Consider the following 23,757-nt stretch of genomic DNA (forward strand, 5'->3'; position numbering starts at 1 on the left):
TACTAAGACAAAGAAAAGAATTATTTATTAAATATTTCATTAATTTGTCGCTTCTATTAAAATATTATATCTATGGCAAATTTGGGTTTGGCGGCAAATCAGCGTTGAAGTTATTGATTTTTAAAGAGCTTTTATTACTGAATACTACTACTAGTTGTTTGAACTATTTATATTTCTGTGTTTTTAAAAGTAAAACTAACGATATTATCATCAGTAACATAAAAGTAAAAGTATGGTTAGCGTCATCATTTTATTCAAATGGATGAATTAATATTTTATTGCTTGACGTCGTTAAAGATGAAATGCGTGTCAATGGTCTGAAAACTGCAAACGCCACATACGGGACAAAGTGGAAAGATACATGAAGGAAAGCGGATCCCAGGCCCAAAGCACTTTGGTGGAGGGGGCATATGAGAATGCGCAAAGATGAGAGAGAGAGAGAGGCGATTTTTGAACTTTCAGCGCTTAGGTTTAGCACGATGGTAGGCGCGAAGAAACAAAAGATAAATTATTTCTATTTGTTTCGTTCTTATGATCAAAACGAATAAAATGAAAAAGGTTTGTTCAGAAACAAAGGCTACGCAGACTCTTGTTTTAAAACTAATATATATTAAATGTCTATGCTTAACTCAAAACGTTATAATATTGCACAGTGTTCTTTGAGTCCACTTTGCAACTCATAACTGACGTGCCTCATAGCCGACACGTGGCAGAACTAGTTTCAGCTTGTTTAAAGTAGTTTGGTGAAGCTCAACTTAAATGGCAGCTTATTATTAGAAAAAGATAAAAGATGGTTGTGTCTTTAATATAAGTTTGTTAATCAACAAAAGTAATTATTTTCGTTAGATTTTCGCGATAAAATAAGACGATTTCAAACCCTATAGTGTTATGTCTATTTAAAAAAATAAAAATGAAGTTATTTATCTATAATATTTAATTAAGAAACAAGGAAAACTTATACATTAAACACACAAAAAAAATATTTTCTCAACACTGATTTTCTGCCAAATCATAGGTAATTTTATGCGAGATTCACGGCGGAAAGACAAGTCAAGTAATGGCTACCGCTAAATTACAATTTTAAGTCTTGCACCTCTTACATTAGACTTCAAAGTAGCTTAACATTATCAATGGGTATTTATTCTTTCACAAGAAAAGTAAACGGATACAGTATTTTGTTAAATTTATGATAACACTCGAATAAATTTGAAATGATAAATTAATGCAAACATCGCGCGATTAACTTTGGTGCTTACAGTAAGTACCTACTTAGGTAGAATTATAATCTTTAAAGCTTAATCGCCATCTGTGGTTTAAGACTAAGGCTTCTACGTCTTACTTCGTTCATTCTCTTTTTTAATATAGGTATTTTTAAAACTGGTAATAATCCGAAAAAATATAGGTATTTCCTTATTTCACTCATTTACTTAACACAGGTATTAAAATGCTATTCAAATAAAAATAAAATTGATGCGACGCAAAGAGTACCTAGACAAGAATCAAACCTAGTAGCATCTTTTTATGTAATTCCTATTTCAAGCTGTATCCGTTTTCTTTTGTTCACTTAACTCGGTGAAGACTTGAAGAATCTACAGATTATTAATCTACATTTAAATTTAAAGAGTATCTTCTCTATGGACAATTTTAATATCATCGACAATATGCAAGTTATTTACAACATTGACAGTTCCGAGTAACAATTCCCATAAACTAAATAATATTAATAACAATGATTACATTGAAATGTATTTATTTTTGTTTATTTCAATCAAGACATCATTATTTCATATCACAGTACCGTAACGTTACAAAGATAAATCATTAAATGAAAGCACCTAAATACTTATAAAAATATACAGTAATTAAATAATAGGTACTTGAGTAGTGAAACAATTAGACCACGTTTCTAAGGAGCTCGTCTGAAGTAAGCAGTCCGTCCTGAAACAATATAATTCCAATAAAATTTGGTATGAAGTGTGCAAACATAAAATATTTTTACAGAGAAATAGAGCCAACAGTCTGGAAAAAACTGAAAGGCTACGGTCAGATGTAATGATGGAATTAATATTTAAATAGTGACAGGTTGTTAGACCATTGCCTAAAATAATAATCCCAAGTTTATAACCCTTTCGGCTGACTTTAACTTTTATCTTTGTTACTAGATCAGCATGGAAGTGCCTCTAGTCCCTTATTCGCCTTTACGTCATCCATGGGGAAATGGCGGAGTAGGATGGTCTTATTTTAAACGTCGGGAACCACATGGCACATAATTATGAAGTTATAATTTCCCATAATTCGTTTAAAAGCTTATAAGTGTGTTACGGCTAGTCCGGAAATTGTTAAATTATTTTTAAAAGCCTTACTGTCGAGGGACAGAATGTTACTTCATAATATCGGAGACTAAATACTTCGTAGAATTTGTTTGTAATATTTTTGGTATAAATTTTTGTTTATAATTTTTTTTTGCTACGTAATAATAGAATAAGAAATTGATTTATTTTCAAAATAGAATATTAGGTATCGGTTATTGACTTCAAACGTCATTTATTGACGTTTGTTCCGAGCTTTAATTATGTTCTTTACCTCTATTTAATAATAGATAATAATAGAGAATTAAACAATGTAACGAACTTTATCGACGTCAGAAATGTATTATTTGAAAAAGTTTCGATATCCATTCTTCTCAAATTCGACATTCTATACATCTTTATCAATTGGAAATCGTAAACTTTTAAAATTCCAACTAATTAACCGACAAAGCACGACTAAAATTTGTCGCTGAACGCACAAATTTTACAAGTAGAATTCTTCCTGGAAAATCTTTTATTAATATTTCTTTACTCTTTATAATAGCGACATTATTTAATGAAAAAAAAGAACAAAAAAAAATTAACATCTAATACTTCATGAGAGTGATAAACGATCCATGTGAAAAATATAAATATTTTTTTATAAAATACACAGGCATGCATGAAAACTCTGCAAAATACCTAATTTATCTCTACATAGTCAAATAGCAATTTGAATCAAACATTCAAACGCTCAGCGATCATTTCATCCGACTATTGTACAACTGGGAATACATTTCAAATGTGTTGTCAGTGCTGCGGTCATTGAAGTTTTCTCTCGAAACGTTTCGGTATTTAATCAGACAAAGCCGCAGTCGTCAAATAGTTCAGCAAAACCTCGAACGAATGCAATTTATTGGATTGTAACATGTCCAACGATTCTGAATTAATTCTGCTGGTAATTTTCTAGCAGAAAAGAAAAAAAAATATTATTATTTAAACTATTGAAACTAGGGTTGCAATATTATACGACATTGTTACCCCATTTGGCGTAGATAGTCATAAGAGAAAATCTAGGTTTAGTTGGATGACTGAATAATTGAATAACACTTCCTTGCTATGTATACTTTCATATCCATATTTAACTAATACCTATCATCTATCTAGTCATCAAGGTCTATCTGTCTGTAAATTTTTGACGGCTAACCCACTCGAGCTGATTTTGTTGGTTTATGAATATAATCAATTATCTGAGGTCAAACAAAGTTATTTTTTTCTAGAATTTCTCACAATATCGAAAAAACGGTTTCAATCACAGACTAACGAGCGCCAGCTTAAAATAAAGCGTAGTGGTAGTCCGCTTGTCTGTGACTCGACACCGGAGGTCCCGGGTTCGAATTCCGGTTAGGCATGATGAGAAATTATCTTTTTGTAATAGGACTAGACTTGGATATTTATGTATATAAGTATTAAAAATACATATATAAATAAACAAAGTTCAGAAGCAGAATTGGATTGCATTTAATAAATAATTTGGCACAGATATTGAGCCGAAACCTTCTCAAAAAAACTTACCTGATTAAGATCGACGAATTTGCGGACCACAGACCGTGTGAAGTCCGGATTGTTGAGCATTTCATTCACGAACCAGTCCAGGGGGATGCTAGGGAAGGAAATGAGCTGGTTAACAAGAATACTAAAGAAATTAAATACGCCGACTTTACATTCTGTTCTTCTTATATTATAAATGCAAAAGTTTGTAAGGATATGTCTATTTGTAACTCTTTCACGCATATAATCTAAATGGATTCTCACGAAACTTTGACACTGGAATAACAGAATTTAATTCAATTTCAATTTGTGCCAGTTGAGTTTTCTCCCTAAAAGAGAGAGGGCCTGCCTGTGACCACGATCCTACTTGGGTAAGTCAGGTTTACAGACGGTTTCCTCCCGATGTGTTAGGTTGTACATTACTTTGTGATATAAAAAAAAGTGTTCATCTTAAAAAAAAACATACAAATTTAGGATAAAAAGTTCTACTTACAAATGGCAAAAGAGTGACAAAGAGTCTGCCATTTTTTTGAAAGAAAATTATTTAAGCAGTTGTAATTCATAGTCTACTGAGACAGTGAATAAGGAAAGTTTTGAAAAACTGTAATTTGCCGATCATCCATGACATGCCACAGAGGGCTATCTGGGAATCCTCACAGTTAGGGCGATGAGGTCGTCTTGATAAACTTTTCGTCGATTTTGCGGTGAAAACTTTAAGAAAGGTCTAGATGAAACATTATAACAATATATACGTTTCCATCGTCGACTTGAGATCGTCATAACTTTGCCGTATTATCTTTCATCATCAATTAAAATTATGTACATGGAGTGGACCGTATGCACACTAATTTATGTATTACCGAAACCACATTTATTTAAACCTTGATATAAAATCTGATCAACCCATGCTCACACGAAACAAATGGTCGTGTAAATAATTATTGGCAAGTAACTTCCTTAGGAAGTGTAGGAGGGAATCTCTGAAAACCCCATGGTAAAGGGATATTGCGCATTAAAGCTGACGCAAGATAAATACGATAAAAATTATACTCACAACGAAATTATAGTTGGAGTATCAAACCTTACCTTTCCAACCGGTTTTCATCATTACTCTCCAGGCCGTCTCTTTCTGGTGAAGCCTCCAATGTTTCCCAAAAGTTGTCTAATCCGTACACTGGAAAAAAACACAATTATTATAAAAACTGCTAGGGCGAGTGCTTCTTCAATGTTATTTCGGTTGCTACATGTTATTTCATGATTGAAGGCGATTTATCTCTTTATAACAAGTTAAATTTAAGAAGGTGTCGCTATTGAATAATATTTAAATTAGTTACATTTAATTTTATTATTCAAAGCTTTAGCGTAAAAGTCGATTCAACCACGGCTTTGCATCAATTATTGTTTCTCAAGATAGGTAATATCCTCGTTTGGATGGTATTGTGAATTACCTATAAAATTAGTAAGCCTAAAATTAAATCATCATCAAAGTTTTTTTTTTCGCTTGGACAGTGGTCACGAACGGAGTTCAAGGATTCAGCCTAGGAAAGGGCAAACAGAAAAATGAAATGTCTGTTCTATTTTTATGAATGCATATCTAGATTAATTAATAATATTTTCTCCAATATAAACCCTTTGTTTGATTAGAATCTATTAGTGATCCATAAAACATTTGCATTAATAATAGGTCAATTTAAAATGCAAAGGGCTCAACAAATGTCATGATAGATTTACAAATGTTAGATGTAATAAACTGTAGTTAAAATAATAGTTCGTTACTTTTGTTATTTTATTATCTTTACATAACGTTGTCACTCAAACTCTTTGCTGTTAACCTTTAAACTCTATAGAGTACATAAGTTACTTTATAATTAATTGAAACTTTACATTTTGAGATGAGATTTAGTAAAGGTTTTAGAGAGCAGTCTAACACCTTAGAAATTTATAAAAAAAAAACTCGCTGAAATAAAGTGATTCTAAAAAAAAAATTTCAATTAAATATGTGAGTGGACATATTATTTCCTTTTACTTAAAGATATGAAGAAGATAAGTCAATATTCTGCATCGGTATTATTTTCTTAAATATCATCTGTAAATTAACAAGAAATATCACGTAGCACCGAAAGCTCTTACTGATTAACACAAACCTTAACAAAAAGACACATTTACACGATAAGCGACCACACAACGCCTCCCGTAATGTTGAGGAGACAATAGTCTTACTTAGCACCTCATTCTTTCGGCAAAATGGATTACTTATTATCCAGCGCAGACTGAACTTACCTTTTGTCGTCTAAAAAAGTAATGAAGTAAAAATACAGCATCATGTATAATAACCTTTAAATAAAATCATTTATGTAGGCTACTTCAAAAATCACCTAATAGTAAATATTTGTTACAAATTTTTTGGGCTAGTTATTGGAAAAAATACACAGTTTTATTTTAAACAACACCAGTTCCCTTTGCTGGTAAAAAAGCTTTAAGTTTAAGAGCTATTGTTAAAAAGTCAAATAAATCAATAATAAGTAGATTATTCGGCAATATCTCTTTTAAAGGCCATTTCCAATCAGGACCATGAAGCCGGTCCATCAAGCTCATTATAAACTCTCAAAATAACTTTAAACAAGATTTCAGATTATAACTTCACGTCAATAAATTAGATAACTTCTAAATTTGTTAAAAAGCCCTATAAAAACGCTAAACGCATGAAATGACATCGACATATCGTTTAACTTTCGTCGTTAACAACCGTTTATTATGTTAAACCGTAAACGGTTATGGCAAACGCACTGGGCCTATGACCTCATTCAATTTGCTAATAGCTGTGTCATAGAAAATGTAACAGAAAGTAATGTTCTTATAAACATTTGCAGATTGAATTTTCCCGAGACCCTTATTCGAATCTAGAATGTAATCGCTTTAAGTGGCCGATTATTGTTGCTTATAAGAGGGTCACTCACATCATGAATTGTAGAAAGATATGGAAGTATAATTATAACTTAGAGATAAGAAAATCTAATATTTGGAAAAAATCTGTATAACAATTAATTAAAAAGTTCAACCATTGAAATAAAACCCCGACAGAGTATATAAGATTCTATAAAGGTTAAGCAGGTTTTTACTTAAAATCATAAAATATTGAATTTTCTAAATCGCATTAAGATGACTTTCTTTTGATGTCTTTTGTAATGGAATATACAACTTTATACAAATAATAATGCAATGAAAACTGTAAATACGGTCATTAGAAAGTTAATCGCGAGGTTGAGAGCTAACGACCTTTTATAGCTGCTTTAATTGTTTTGCAATAATAATAATTTATTATTGCAAAAAAAGGCGACTAATGGAAAGGCTTATAAATTTAGTATTTTCTTTGACGCGTTGGGCTAGCAACCTGTTACTCTGTGTCCCAATTCTATCAAAAACTTTCAGTATTTTCTATTGGAATATAATATATACTTGATTATATGTATGTTTATGATGCTGTATTTTTACGACTTTAATACATAGGCAAAATAGTCACTTTGTCAAATATTTTAATCCAAGTCAACATTTGCCTATAAAGCGAGACTTATACTCGTAACACTTATCAAGACTTTTCTTAAAACTGGTACAATTATAAAAACTGCAAAGGTAACTTTGTAATGATGCAAATGTTTGTTAGGCTTACAATTTTACTGATGCAGTTTGGAAATCTAGAAAATACATAGTTTATTTTTTATTAAATAAATAAGGCATGGCGTTTTGTTTCAACTTGTCCATCTTACGTTTATTCTCGCACCGGCCACTAAATAATTTAGCGTGATGCTTAAAAAGATTTAATCGCACAAGCGGTAGCGTTTTGGGAATGCGTACAAAATTCTGTATAATAATGTGTGTTTAGTATACTGTGTACAGTTTAGTATATTTGTGAAGCGTGTGCTCGAAGGCCCAATATCGCCGGTCCCTGTGGCTTTTATTTGATCATCCTTTACACAAACATCTATATATTACGAAGTAGTTTCCGAAAATAGTATTATGTTGACAGAAGAAGTATTTTCGACTATTTGGTGTGAGATTATCTTCTTATCGTTACCTTCGTCAAGAAAGTCATTTCGTTTACCGAAACCCCTCGCAATGAGGATTTTGTTGGACTTGAAGCCTCCTCTGGTCACCCTAACTTGCTCTTCTGTTCGAATTTTAAAAGATATTTAAAAAAAATCAAAGCGACAAGACGACATGTGATAGCTTAGTTAATTAAAAAAAAAGAAAGCGCTGAATTGAAAAAAAAATTAGTAAAAAATTATGTACTTAAAAGTATCTGCGTCTAGCATAAAAAATAGTACCCCTAATTAAAAGAAAAATAAGTATAAAATTTTACAATTTCATTTATTTTTAGCAAGCACGTACTCACATCATTGAATGTCGAATACTTTAACAGAGATGTGAAAGCAATATTTGTTACATATTCATTATTTAGTAGTAGTCTTCAAACTTATGCTTTTTCCAGGTTATTTATTTAATTGATTTATGATTGAAATCCCAAGTTAATAAGCTCATAAAAGCCCTTAAAAGCTTCAGAAAGCAGCTGCCGCCGACAATGAAGTTACCTTCATCAGGGTTGTCGTCGTTGGACCTTTTCCCGAAATCCGGTGCCACCAGAAGTGAGGATTTCGGGTTAAACTTTCTTTGTTCTGGTGATGTGTATTGGTTGTATTGATCTGTTGGATAAATGTGTTGTAAAGACCGGTGCCTTTTCAGGAATAAAGTGCATGCTATTGCAAGATGGAAGTAAAAAAATAATGGTCTGTTGCCTTCTTCCTCCTATTTTTAATTTTAAATCTTGATCATGAAGTTGGTGTAAGATCAAGTAACCAGGCATACTCTGGTGAAACTGTTTGAAACACACGATTTGTGACGCTCCGGCTTTAAAAATTATTTACCTACTATCTTGTACCCTTTGTTCTTCACGGTATTCCAAATTATATGTTTGCAAATTTAATAGAGAACGGTTTAGTAGTTTTGACTTGAAAGACGCACAAACAAACAGATTTTTACATTTACAATTTTAGTATGGATGACTTACAAACGTTACCACCTAGAAAATAAAAGAACGAAAAAAAGGATTTTTTTTAAATTCTTTCATTTTCTAAGATTAAACATTATGTTTGAAAAGGCAAAGGTCTGTGTGTAAAGTACTTATGTGTTTACGTGAAAACATAACGTCCTGTGTGGCATTAAGAATAAATAACGCAAACCATGTAAGGTATTTTTTAAACAACAACCACATTTTGGCATCTATAAAAAATATTGTTTTAATGCCTGAAGCAATTACATATGTGTTACTAAAAAATATCACATTACCGCCCTCTAATATTGAATTTGTATTAATTTAAATTTAGCTTTCATTTTCAATTTGGTGCTATTGCGGTGTACCGAATTATCGATAATAAGGTCAGGTAATAATGAATGTAATTATTTGTAATCGTGGTTTGCTAGTTCGAATAATTAATTTAAAATATGAATAATTTATTTCGTACTTCTTTCGATTTCAATTGATTATTTCTGTATTTTATTTTTTCATCGTATAACAGAACAGTTCAATCAATAGAAATACGAAATAAATATTTTTAGACACATATTTAATTACCCGTCTATAGGGTTTTTACACAATACAATAGTAATCGATTTTGCCACTTGTCATTTCTAGCAAAATCTTGTGTAGAATTGTCTTAATTTAGTCCTCCAATCCATGCAGAATCGAAGTTAAACCTCCTTCCCTTCTGAAGTCGGTTGAAAATAATCAATTTATGTACAGCGTCTTTACTCTTTACAATACAGTTTCGGTACCTTAAAATGATTCATGAAAATCACAAAGATGTAAATACGCTGTACATTTTTAATTATCTTACACATTATACATACAATTCATCAACAACTATGTTACACTGTCCCTTAAAAGAGAGTTCTCTTTAAAACTCTTTATAAATGGAAAACTTAAAACCATTTGTAAATAGGTTTCATCACAATCGGGTATTCCGCTTTCAAACACTGCTTTCTGGCCAATATGGTGTCTGGCCAGAATGTTACGTCACCTTCACCATCCTGGTCCATAGTTCTTTTCCCAAAATCCCTTGCGATGCCCACTGTTGGGCTTTTGAACGTGGGCACGCCACGACTCGACCGATCCGATGAAGATTGGTTTTCTACGTCACCTTTGACAATTTTGTAATTAATGTTTAGACTTACCTACATGCCAGGAACATTTAAATGATAAGGATTCTTCAATGTTTAAATAGTAATGATGTTTTGGACCATAATCTTCAATAAAATATTGAAGATTATGGTCATAAGACACTGTATTTCTATCATATCGTAGGTTCTACTTTCTTAAATTAAAATAAAAAGACTTATGTGTTACTTTAGGACACCAAAGGTTTGTTTTTGAAACTGTTTTGTTTTTAGTCCCATATTTTTATTAATTCACTCAAAAAATAAATCCAAGAATTATCATTATTTTACTAACTTTTTATATTGTAATGCAATACAAAATAAGGATAAAATGAGGATGATATATTACATTCAAAACAATGTCAAAATATGAGCTGATGAAAAACTATAACATTTCTGTCATAATCGGATAAAGATTTCTATCAATTCGCAGTTGTTAAATTCAATTTCAGTTAACAAAAGAACAAATCCATTCAGTTAACTTTTCAACACCAGTGTGTAAAATAAATGTTTCCAATATTCGGCTTCAAGTTATTTAAGTAAAGCTGTGACAATATTTTATTAAGTGTTTTTGGAAAGTTGATCAGTTCACGTCGTTGGTACTGTATACCATGGCCTCAATACCGATGATTCCATAACAATATCTGTATTTTTTCCGGATGATTGAATAAATCTCTAATTACTAATTGAAAAAAAAAATGCTAGTAGATCACAGAAAAAAAATAGGCACAATGATCTAAGTTAATTATAATTTAATTACTTAAGATGAAACAAATCAATAGGCTTGTAAATTAAGATGTGATCGCGAAACTTAGGAGTTACTCGCACAAACTTTCCTCTAATAAAAAATCAATTTGAAAGAAGTAAGGAAAATTTTGAAATTCATGTCGAATTTTTCGGACCATTAGCTTCATCTGAAAGTGTGAGCAAGATCGATGTTGGTTTAACACCACTTTTCACGGGAAAGCACTTATGACTAGCTCCCTCAGTACGGATAATAAAACTAATAAACCATGTTGTCTTTCAAAACTTTAAGTAGGTATACTCATTTTTCATTAACTATATCAATTGTTCGCCTAAAGTTGACATGGTTCATTTATAAATGACTACGCTCACTTTCTTATTGTAACTACAAGCTCAGCTTAAATAGAAATCCAATCTTTAATGTTTTACCCAATTTGATAAATAAAAATTAACGGTCATCATCAGCTCATACTGAAACATTTTAACAAATACTAGTTTCTTCAATAAGGAGTTGGAAATACTTTTCTGTCCCAGATTTAACTTTTTCTTTTTTCCTTTGCTCAACAATATGTTCGATTAAACGGCTTAAATAATTGTAAGTAATTAGAGTGTCCATTAAGGGAAAGCCAGCAACAATGTGGTAACAACTTGTTGCTTTCTTTTGTAGTTCCGTGTTCCTACATAATTTCTGTGATTACTTCAGATTTATGTTATTGTTACATTTATCTAATAAGTAGTAATGCATTAATTTCTTAGGTTGAGTGTGAAAAGTCTATTTTAGTATTATACCTACGTAATAAGATTTTTGATAAAAAGAATCACAAGTTAAGATAAATTTTAGAAATATTTCGATAGTTCTGCTTCATAAATTTAATATTCTGTGGTAAAACTTTTTTTTTATCGTATACAGAAAATTTCGTTTAACCTCAAACATTGTTGGGCAAATATTTTCTTTTATATCTATAATAATTAAAATTATTAATTAATTAATTCCAAGCGCTACTTGCTTACCAATCACCTAAATTACTCATCAAAGTCACCTACATACTAACTAAGTGAAGTTTAAATTGTGATCAGACATAACAAACCGTGCCTTTGCCAAAAAAAAAGTGCCTCAAAAAAAAAAAAGAAACTCACGTTCGGCCCTTGTCGATGGTCTGTCCCGCTTCCCGAACCCCCTAGCGGTCATCATCTCTACGTTTTTAAAGCCGCGGGTCGGCCGTTGTTGCTTCCCGCGCACAATCCTGATGTCGGGCGCGCCCTCCGCTAGGCAAAGACACGCGGCCGCGATGACGACAGCTAGTTGCATTGAGATGTTCATGGCTAGAACAAAAATATTGGGATGAAAAAAAAATACAATACCGATCTTTCATGATTTCAAGTTTTGTTCACGCTGCGCCAAGATGATTATAAAGCCTTTCAAATTAAAAAAAAGAACTGCCCTCGTGGAACTATAATATATTGTAAATAAGGGATAGGCTTATAAACTTGGGATTCTGTTTTTAGGCGATGGGCTAGCAACTTGTTACTATTTGAATCTCAATTCTATCATTAAGCCAAACAGCTGAACGTGGCCTGTAAGTCTTTCAAGACCGTTAGCTCTGCCTACCCCGCAAGGAATAGAGGCATGACTTTATGTATGCACATACCTACATGTATTTATTTAATTATAATTTATACATCGGCATCAACAAATAAAACTAAAAACTATCCTATATTTGTGGAATAATATTTCTCTTATTTAAGAGAATTTAATACTATTAAACTACTACTTACTATTTAATTCTACATAAAAATAATAATATCTATATTTTTCCTATGATGAATGAACATAATATAACAATTAAACATAACAGCACTAACAATGGAATTTACAAAGAAAAAACAATACGACTATCCTATATTAGTCTTACCGACGCGTAAAGGATTACATTGAGTTTCTCAACAGTGAGTAAGTACGTTTGGTGTAAATAAAAATAATCGAGTACCTATAGTAATGGGATTTCCCGGATATAACCAAGATTAACGGTTAGGGCTTCACTGCCGGTCTGTTTTGTAACAAACTGCAATTGCAGTTGCACGTAATACTACAGTAAATAGAATAATATATTTTTAGTGCACAAAACTTTTTCTTCCGTGACATCCCTAAATTTGTTGAATTTTTTTTTTACCGACGCATTTTGGGATATTTTTTTATTTTATTCTTCCCAAGAAATCCTTAAACAATCCTTACAACAAAATTTTGGATGTGCGTTAGTTGAACCAATATTATAGTCACAGTCATAATTATTTACCTATTATAAGTCGATGACATATTTAGTTACTTCTTAATAATCACTTTCACCTGTCCACGTAAATTCCGAAAGTAAAGCAGCCATTTTTTTCTGAATTTTGTCGGTTATGTCAAAATATCATCAAATTTGGTATAGAATTTCTTGAGGTTATTATTTAGGTACAAACAAAAGAATTGTAATTATCACAATAAAAAGAATACACTCGTTAAATGAAAATAAATGGCATCAAGAACATAAACACACAAATCAAAATTACAACTAATACTTATTTAATTACATTAGTTCTCGTCACGTACGTCCCAGGTTGAGCGTGGGTTCAACAGTTCCAGTTTTACCCGACTGTTTGGAAAGCCATAGTTATGTTCCAAGGATTAATTTCAGTATAGACCAATAAGAAGAGAGTTATAAATGTGGATGAAGCGAAGGAAGTATGCAGAGATCGTGGCAACTGGAAAGAGGTAGTCTCTGCCTACCCCTCCGGGAAAGAGGCGTGATTTTATGTTTGTATGTATGTATAGACCAATAAACTTGGTTCTGCTTTTAGGCGATCGGTTACAAACCTGTCACTTTTAAATCTTAATTCCATTGCTAAAACTTCAGCTGAACGTAGGCTTTAAGTCTTTTTCAGACTCGTTTTGTTCGCTCTGGCTTTTCAGTAATTCCTGACGTTATGTATATATGTATGCATGTATATGTGAAAGCGCGATTTTCTAAAAAGCAGATTAGGATCGCTCCATCATTTACTGTTGATGTTTTCCGAGGCGCTTCAATGTTATCGACGTAGGTGTATTGGGAGTGAAACGCTGTGGTTCAAAATAAAAAAGGACGACGCTGTCTTATTAATGCACAGCCAGAACCGCTGGATCTAGAAATTTTATATTTGGTACATATTAATGAGTTTTTGGGGTTCACAAAGAGACGATTTCCCGAAATTGTCGCAAGAATAGATATATAAGGGTAATTTTTCGTTTCACGTAGGTAAAGCCGCGGTATACTCTAGTAACAATATAAAACCATACACGTGTAAGACACAATTTTGTCACATAGTTGATGTATGAGTATCTTCAGCAATAAACGTAGTACGACCGAGTTATAAAGTAAGTCTGCGAAGAGGCTATTAGCACAAAGGGGCGACAACTAAACTTAGACGTACATATATTGTGAGCATTAACGCACCGTAAAACAGTGTCCATTATGTTGCACTCGCTACTAAGTGAAAAGTTTGTGGCTATCCAGGTGTCTATGTTACCTTATTCTTGTATAGTACATATATACATACATTTAATCACGTCATTATCCCTTGCGGGGTAGACAGAGCCATCAGTCTTAAAAAGACTGAACGGCCACATTCAGCTGTATGATAGAATTGAGATTCAAATAGTGACAGGTTAGCTAGCCCATAGCCTTCAAAAGGAATTCCAAGTTTATAAGCATATCCCTATGCAGTGGTTATTTTAATAAGTGCCGGAAACCACACGGCTCGATGGTATTTTATTTTGAATTGTTAATCTTAAACAAGCCGATCATATTCCTGTCAAGTCCATTCCCCCAAACTTCATAAAGTAACAGTGTTAAAACGCCGTGTTTTTCTTTACTTTGTGAATTTCCCGAATTTTAAGGATAACCCTTTGTGATGACTGCTCTTTGAACTTTTAAAAGTTAAACTTAAAAAGACGATTAAGACCTTTTGAGTGAGCTTTGTTTCAGGATGTGTCAGAGAAATAATTTCATAAAGGAACTGTGTATTTTGCTTGACCTACTTAAAATCAATGTTAAGCTACGTGGGATAAAAGTTATTATTACTTATCCCAAAAATAATTCTTTTAAAATTTGTATAAAATTCATCTTGCCATAAACCCGGAATAATCTTAATAACAATTTAAGGTTAAATTAATTTGGTAGCATATGTATATCTCGTTTGTGTCTCGCGTAATGCTAAATTTTGCCGTGTGGTTCCCGGCACCAATCCCATGGATTTCGTAAGAGGCGACTAAGGGATAGGCTTATAGCTTGGGATTTTTATTTTAGGCGATGGGCTAGCATGGCTACCTGTCACTATTAGAATTCTATCATAAGCAGTTGAACGTGACCTATCAGTCTTTTGAAAACTGTTGGCTCTGTCTACTCCGTAAGGGATATAGACGTGATTATATGTATATATTTATACATGTATCTTATTATTTCAAAAATAGCTTTTAATGTGTACTTTGTTAAACTAAAATAGAACTAGGTGAAGAACGTAGCAAAATAATGGCAGAAGTTGAACTTTTATACAATGGCTTCACAATGGTGTCACCCATATCCATTGACAAAGGATTAGATAAATTAGGTAGGTATTGATATAAAGTTATTTGAAGGATAGTCTTTGAATAGAAGGCGTGGCTACGATTACCTGAAAATTTTAATTGATGTGAAGAATTCCATAAGTAGTTTAGGTAATTTCTTAAATGACTGGTGATACTTATTAAAAGTTCGAGAATTTACTTTTAGTTTCATCTTAATTATATTATTAACTTTGTGGGTATATAAATAACTGCCTTCCCGTATCTTGGCGTCACGTGTAAATACACGTTATACATAGTTCTTGCTAACTCTATCCTTTTTACTCAATTCTTTTTTATCTATGAATGATTTTTTATTTCACCGCTTCTAAATAGATAAATGTAAAATTTGGTAAGCCAGACGTATAAAATAACGGTGCAATGACTCTAAATAATGAAACGCCATTTTGGAACGCGCGATTGATATTAATGTTTATTTTTAACAAAATGGTATGGAGATTTGTTTAATATTGTTTGTTCGCTGAATACCTGGAAAATAAAGTTACTACTTATACATTCCCAAATAAACTAGATATCTGATTTTTTTATTTCAAAATTACCTATAAGTCTCGAAAGTAAATAAGTAGAGAAAATGTAATGTGATATGATTTTTGCGTGCTTACAAGCAGAAAATAACTTTTGTAAAAAGAGAACCGCCAATCGATATCCTCCTTTTTTGAAGTCAGATAAATGTTTTTATCCTTTTCCTTAGTATAACAAACACATTCATGAAAACCGCATCAAAATCGGATCAGCGAAACGTGAGATAATCGCGGATATATCATACAGGTCATACTAAGAACTTACTAACGAAGTTCTTAGTTCCAGGATTTTTCCTGATGATGATTATTTGAGTTTCATTCATGTCAAAACGCTGGCAACTTTCTTGACTATTTTTAACTCGCTATCTTGTAATCGAACGCGGCCCCAATTTTTAAAAACTGTTAGCTCTCTCTACACCATAATGGTTACGTAATATATGTATTCAAATAAAAATTAGTTTTGCCTAAACACATGACTGTTCCTGTAACAGTTTATATCATCGTCATTGGAACCTGTACCTGACAACGCATGGTAAACAGAACTATAAATGGATGGACAGACCGACGGACATTGACAGCCAACGTGTAGATATTGTACCGAAATATTAATATTATAACAGTGCTTAGCTTTTAATATGAATGGCCATTTGTAACGAAAGGATTCACTTTAGTTGTATGTTATTCTTTTATGGAAAATTAACAGAAGGATTTAGAATTTCGTAGTTATTTTATAATAAATACTGGCTATTATCTAAATATAAACTATATTAAAGTACAATATACATACTTTGTATTCGATTTATATTTTTCAACAGTTTTAGCGATAACATCTTAATAAGAGTGATAACCAAACAAAGAATGGGATAATCATTATTGTTTGTTTAAGTTTAACATCATTACAATTGTCTTTCATCACTAATGTTATTTCAATTCCATTATTAAGCTATACAGCTGAATGTGGTCTTCCAGTCCTTCCGAGATTGCTGCTGTCTACCCCGTAAGGGATAGAGACATGATTTTTTGTATGTACCTATGAAGAAAACATGTGAAAAACCGGATTGAAAGCCTAGGGGTTTCAAGCGTTCAAGTAGCTATGTGCGTGATCTAAAGAGAACATTAGTTTTATGTAAAATGGCGACAGATGAGCCTAACTCATTTAGCAGGTGCTTAGACATGTGGTCAAGTTTATCTGGCCCCCACTGTACGTCTCACTCACAGCAAAGTGTGAAATGAAGATGAATTGTTTACTCAGAGACTGCAGTGAATGCACACAGCACCCTTTGAATATTTGAGTGACGTTTCCAAAGACGGGGCATTTCCTATTTCTGACACTTCTACAAGCTACGTTTGTGTAGTCTTAGTTTGGTAAGTTTGACTTAGGTATGTGCAAAACTAGTGGTTATAAGTTATTGAAAGAGTCTTTTGTTGACTGTCGGCTCTGTCTACCCCGCAGGGGATATAGACGTCATTATATGTTATGTTTTGTTATGATAAGTCTCTATAATGTAGGCTTAGGAATGAATGATTTTGCTATAGAATTAAGTGTTTTTATTTATTTTTATATCTTACGGAGTAGACATAGACAACAACAGTCTCAAAAAGACTCGAAGGCAGGGTTCATTTATACAAATGAACCCATACGGGTTTATGACGGAAATAAGTACTTAGTAAAAGAATTGCACAGATACAGTAAATTTTGTTATCTATTTATTCTCTTGGAGTAATGGCTTTAATCGCATACATTAGTTTTGAACTTATTGTGGGGCTAGCTATGTTTTGTAATTAATTTGTTGACATTAAAAATAGATTTTTTTTAATAACGTATCATAAATCGTTATTTAGGATGAAGACGCAAACGGGACTTACATCAACTGACAAATTTTTAAATCGTTATATTTCTATATATTCTACAGAATCATTAGCATGGCCTCTTTTCTTCTTCGCTTTGAGAGCAAGGCGGGGGCAAATTTAATTATTCCTGGAATTAATTATTACTCGTGTCAATAAATTTGTTAACATGTTTTTTCCTTAATGAAAATTATAAGAAGACGGCATAAAGTTTATATGGAACTTGTATTTTTAATCAAAATCGGTTCATCACTTTATTAATCTCTTATCTCGTAACACAATTCTCGAACTTACTTCGAGGCTAACTCAATCTGCGTAATTTGTCCCATATATATTTATTTATTTATTTGAGAGATAACCTTACAATGTGCGAGACACGTCGGGAGGAAACCTGCACATTCAAGAAATTGGATGTGTAATCATGTTTCCATATGAGGTAGGTTCCCCCTACAACGATTGCGGAGGACAGACAATATGAGTAACTTCGTGTTAAAAACTTGACTTACCTAATTCAGGATCATTGTCCACCCCCGATTCGCATCAGAAAGTTTAAGATGGAACTTACCTGTTCACATAAGCCAGTTTTTGATGAAAATATTGTGAAAAAAAAATCTTTGCGAAATTGTCGGCTATGCCTATAGGAGAAAAAGTAATTATTTAACGTATGATTAAAAAGTTCAGCTTTTACGAAAAATTATTCCAATTCATTGCAGTTAGCAGTATGACCCGTGTCTCATGTTTATTGCAATGTAAATCTAGTCACAAAGGTATGTATTTAATTAAACAAACGATTTAAATTTTACTATTTCCTTCTGAAACGCTTCCTTTGATACTTGATACTAAGTTATTGGACACCTGGTACCTTTTCAAATTTTATCCAAGGGTTTCTTTAAGTTTATTTAATTATACGAATATTATAAATACGAAGTTCATCTATATCTTAGTGAAATAAGTAAAAATGCGTAGATTTATTTGTCTCAAAGTCTATTTCGCGTCTGTTCCAATGTCTGTATGTTAAGAAATAAAGTGATTCAAGAGGAAGTATTATTTTTATAATTACTACTCGTGTGAAACCGGTTCGGAGACTTTATAAATATACTCGTAGATAAACATACCCAACTCAAACATAAATGAATCGAGTATCTTTTACATTAACCTTGATACATTTTTAGAAAAAAAACTGGTAATTTACACGCAGCATGTGCAAGGAGTTTTACCTAGCTATTAAGTTCGTAAGCTTAGCACCATCGTAGCGCCGCTACGACATCGCGATATTTTCGTAGCATTATCGTAGCAGTGCTACGAAGCAGCTACGACAGTGCATTTAGTATAGAGATTGTATTAACTAACATACCGTAAACCGTTGGAAATTATTGAGTGTTGTTGTAGGTACATGTTAAGTCAAACATCTTAAAACCGAAGACAAAAATGGAGATAACTTACATAATTTTTATTCTTTATCTTTGGTTTAATTTATTGATGTAAAAACAAAATTAGTGACGTTTAGACGGAAATAATTATGCAAAATTTTGCGCGCTATTTGTTACCACTAACATCAAGTTTGACGTATTTTTAACCGATTTTTTGTCCAACAATAGTACATACAAATCTTGGAAAAGAGATTCGAAACATATCCACATGTGATAAAGCCTAACAAGATAAATTTCTCTATAGTTTTGTATTCGATAAATTGGGCGATCAAAATCAATTCTAGACATAATTACTCCAGCTTTAACATCCATTTTGTGCGATAATACTAACCGGCTCTTGTTAGCGAGTTCGCGTCTCACATTCGGAAACAGCGTATCAAAGTCCCGACCAGTACAGTTATCGACACCCTTTATAAATCTTCTCAGTTAATTTTTTTCATTTTATAATCTACAGTCTTTTCCCCCGGCACCAATAGAAAAAAGAACTGAACGTGGCCTATCAGTATTTTCAAGACTGTTGGCTCTGTCTACCTTACCTTAGATTCCTTGTTTTTCTAGAAATATACTAAAAGTTTGGAAATTAACAGGATTTATAATTTAAGGTGGGCGCATTCTAGTAAATCTATATCAGGCGATAGCGTTGCGAACTGAATTATTATTCTGCTTGTTGACTGTACGCCTGCAGGCGGAATTGTTTACTGAATACAGACGATGACCGGTTGCATCTAGCTGTTTCAATACTCACACATACACATAATCACGTCTATAGTCCTTGCGGGGTAGACAGAGCCAATAGTCTTGAAAAGACTGAATGCCCACGTTCAGCTGTTTGGCTTACTGATAGAATTGAGATTCATATAAAGTGATAGGTTGCTAGCCCGTCGTCTAAAAGAAGAATCCCAAGTTTATAAGCCTATCCCTTAGTCACTAGTCGCCTTTTACGACATCCATGAGTGAAAGTTGAGTGATCCTAGTGTTCAATCACTTAGTTAAATACAAGTATTTCACAAGATTCGTTTTATTTTTACGTTCTTTAAATAACTGTTCCGAGGATGAGTTACCTCTATAACCATAAAACCCTGTTAATCCTATTGAATCAATTTTGATTTTATCTACCAGAGCCAAACACAGAGCAAAGGCTCAACCATAGGTTCGACCGTTAGGACTCTGTGGGCAGTAAAATAGCCATAACCGTAATGTAATATTTTAGTCGCCAATGGAAGGGTTATTGAAATTCAGTGGATATTCGTGGATGTTAATTAAATTATAGAATACAATTTCAGACTTTTTGTTATTAATAAATACTTATTGGTGGCTACTTTGAGGAAATTGTCGTCGCTAAGTAATAAAATTATACATTTCAATGAGCCATAGATTAAGTTGAATCAACATACATATAGTCACGTCTCTTGCAAGGTAGACAGATCCAACAGTCTTGAAAGACTGAAAGGCCACGTTTAGCCACATGATTTGAAATAAAATACTTTACTTGAATGTTAAAATGAACTCAAATTAAAACTAAAGCTAACTTATAAAAAAGAACTTAAACTACTACTTATAAAAAAGAAAGAAAAAGATGATTACAAACTAAAATTATAATTTACAAATTAATCAATTTACTTGAATGCAATTTCCTACGCCTCAGCTGGCAAAGTATGATATCATATGAAGTATGATATGAACTGATAAAGATTGGAATGAATGGATTTGAATTTATGATGGAATTTATCAACAGCACTCTAAGTGGTAAAAATCACATAAATTCCTTCAGTACTGTTTGCGTTCAAATGAGTATTATAAAGAATAAGCAGGACATTTTATATCAAACAAAAACATATCATAATATCATATCATATTCTAAAGTGAGAAGGCTGCAGCTATTGAGATCTGTCCCTTGATTAACCATTGGGATACACCAACGGACATTATAACAGTTATAGACAGCTTTTTTAGGTATTCTTATAAGTTATCATTCTAGTAGTAGGGCAGATTTTGTATGAGAAAAAGTTCCTTACACTGGGATGTGACCTCTCGTGTAAATAAGTACTTGTAAAGTTACCAACTGTTAATATTGCATCATACCCTAAAGAAATAAGCTAAGTGAAAAATAATCGCAATTAGAAGAAGCGGTCGGGCCTAAATATGTATATTACCGTGTGAATTATTCCCAAGAGAGTTTTGTTTGTAACTATAACTACCGTATCTTTTAATTACTTGATCACGATACTGAATAGAATTTCAGCTTATAAGTATAAATATAACATTATGTCCTGATTTTCTCCAGCTCGGGAGCTCGGGTACGCCTATTTTATTAAGTTCTTTATAAACCCTTTTTTCAATGTCTTGCCTATTCCATATCTGCGATGGATCTCCCAGGAAAGTCCAAAACTGGCGACTTAAAGAATGAACACTTATACCAAGTGATGACAACCATGATTAGTATACTTTATTTACAGGGTCAGAGAGGTAAGGCAGCAGTAGCAGACGTACAGCAGTACAGACGTATAATAACCTGACTGACTTGCAGAATTATTCACGAGAGCAATCATAAATTTTATCTTCCCTCCCTCTCTCTGAAGTGAGAGGTAAATGTGAACAGAGCAGGCAGAAACATATAGCTTACATACATACATATAACCACACCTAGAGAGGTAGGTAGAGACTGATCCATTTGCCACGATCTCAGCATACTTCTTTCGCCTCATACACCTGGTTTCTCTTAGGTCCAAACTGTAATATTACCCAGGATTCCTCTCCAGGATGCAACCAAGACCATCGACAGATGTATGATCATGAGTGTATATATGTAGTTTCACTGATAATAAGATCCTGCGAAGCTATAATTTACCTTTGATAGTAATTATCAAATCAGTTATCCCAGCCTATTGGTTAATAACGTTCTATGATAAGATATTGCATTTAGTGAAGGTGAGCCTAAAATTAGTGTATAGTATGGCGGTGGGTAGTAATAAGATCTAATATCAGGTAAGTAAGGAGTTCAATGTACGAGTAATTTACATTCTAAAACAAAGTTATAGTAATAGCGTGTTATGTAATTTATCTTTTTAATTTATTGCAATTATATTATAATATTCTTTTATCTTTATAGGACTCACATCTTCTTAGCAGACTGACTCTTTTCTTCTGATAATTTTATTTTATATCCTTTTGTCCCTTTTTTTCTACTTTACCTTATGTTCCTCCGAAACAAACAAATTTTAGATTAAAAACGGTATAACGGTCAAAATAGTTGTCAGACGAGCAGAAATACGAACTGAAAGGCTAAGTTAAAATTATAATTAGGGTTATATTTCCCCATGTATGTCATAAAATGTATAAAATGTACGGCGTATCTTTTTTGTAGCCTTATTTAAGTGTGCAAATATAAATAATTTGACATTAGCATTACATTAACTTTCTATTCGTGCCGTGGTTCCCGGAACGAATAGAAAAATAATAGATCCACTCCATCTCTTTCCCATGGATGGGATAGGTTTTTAAACTTGGGTTTCTTCTGTTAGGCGATGGGTTAGCAACCTGTCACTATTTAAATCACAATTCTATTGTTAAGCCAAACAGCCTTGATCATGGCCTTTCAGTTTTTTCAAGATTGTTGGTTCTGTCAACCTATCTGTATGTAATGTTAACATCTTAGATATTTTTTTTTATTTTCCATAGATGTTAACTAGCCGTACAAGTAATGTTTATTCCACTCAAATTAGCGATACTATTGTACACGCCCACAACAATCTGAAAGCTTGAATGGCCTAATATAATCACATAACAAGTTAGTAAGTGAAACGCAGTAATATGACTTTGATGGATAGCCTTTGGAGTTTTGGGGATACGAGTATGAGTGATGGCCAATGAGAAATTAGAACTAGTTGTTACATTTTGTTTATCTTAAGCGTTTACTAATTGATAGATTGTGGTTCGCGTCCAAGCAATCTAGATGACGCATTATCATTTTATATATGTAAATAAATACTAAAAAAACATTTTTAAGTCGGGAATATAACACTTTTTTATTTCTGTGATGACAAGTTTCTGTGATCTTCGATCGTTCTTTATTCTTTTATAATTGTAATTGTAAAACTTAACCACTATCAGTTAGTTTATCGACCGACACGATTGTAGTACTTATTTATAACACTGAACTTTGAAAATCTTCATTCCAAGTGATAGATTATGTTACTAAAATTTAAACAGTAACTATTGACCTGAAAAAACACAAGTTAAATATTTCTACTTCGGTCTTATTCTTTACAACAAAAATGTGGAACAATTGAAAAATTGCCTACGAAATTAACCTTTTAAAATTAAGCTCTGTAGGCGGTGGTAATACGGATAAAAATATTTCTTAACGTCGTTGATAAGAAACAGTCTTGATAGTTACCCGAAAAGAGGCTTAAACTAATACTGGACCTTTGTCTAATGCTTCACTGCCAACGTTTACAAATTATTCTTCCAAATTTCGTTACAATATCAGAGACGAATTAAATAATCATAGCTTATTATATATGTCTTTATAC

General features: G+C 32.5%; 1 protein-coding gene across 1 annotated transcript in view; it reads right to left on the reverse strand.

Moving 5' to 3' along the window:
• Positions 1-1,848: 1,848 nt before the first annotated feature.
• The window catches only part of LOC106134989 (allatotropins-like), a 38,821-nt gene continuing 16,912 nt past the window's right edge, over positions 1,849-23,757 (reverse strand). Inside the window, exons 2-8 of the mRNA XM_013335149.2 lie at positions 11,928-12,113; positions 9,911-10,030; positions 8,426-8,536; positions 7,912-8,004; positions 4,926-5,013; positions 3,864-3,951; positions 1,849-1,938 (exon numbers count right to left, since the gene is read on the reverse strand). Coding sequence (XP_013190603.2) covers positions 1,894-1,938; positions 3,864-3,951; positions 4,926-5,013; positions 7,912-8,004; positions 8,426-8,536; positions 9,911-10,030; positions 11,928-12,111 — 729 coding nt within the window. The 5' untranslated portion in view covers positions 12,112-12,113 and the 3' untranslated portion in view covers positions 1,849-1,893. The remainder of the gene's footprint in view (positions 1,939-3,863; positions 3,952-4,925; positions 5,014-7,911; positions 8,005-8,425; positions 8,537-9,910; positions 10,031-11,927; positions 12,114-23,757) is intronic.

This window comes from Amyelois transitella, chromosome 11 (assembly GCF_032362555.1).
Source record: "Amyelois transitella isolate CPQ chromosome 11, ilAmyTran1.1, whole genome shotgun sequence".
Taxonomy (NCBI): Eukaryota; Metazoa; Arthropoda; class Insecta; order Lepidoptera; family Pyralidae; genus Amyelois; species Amyelois transitella.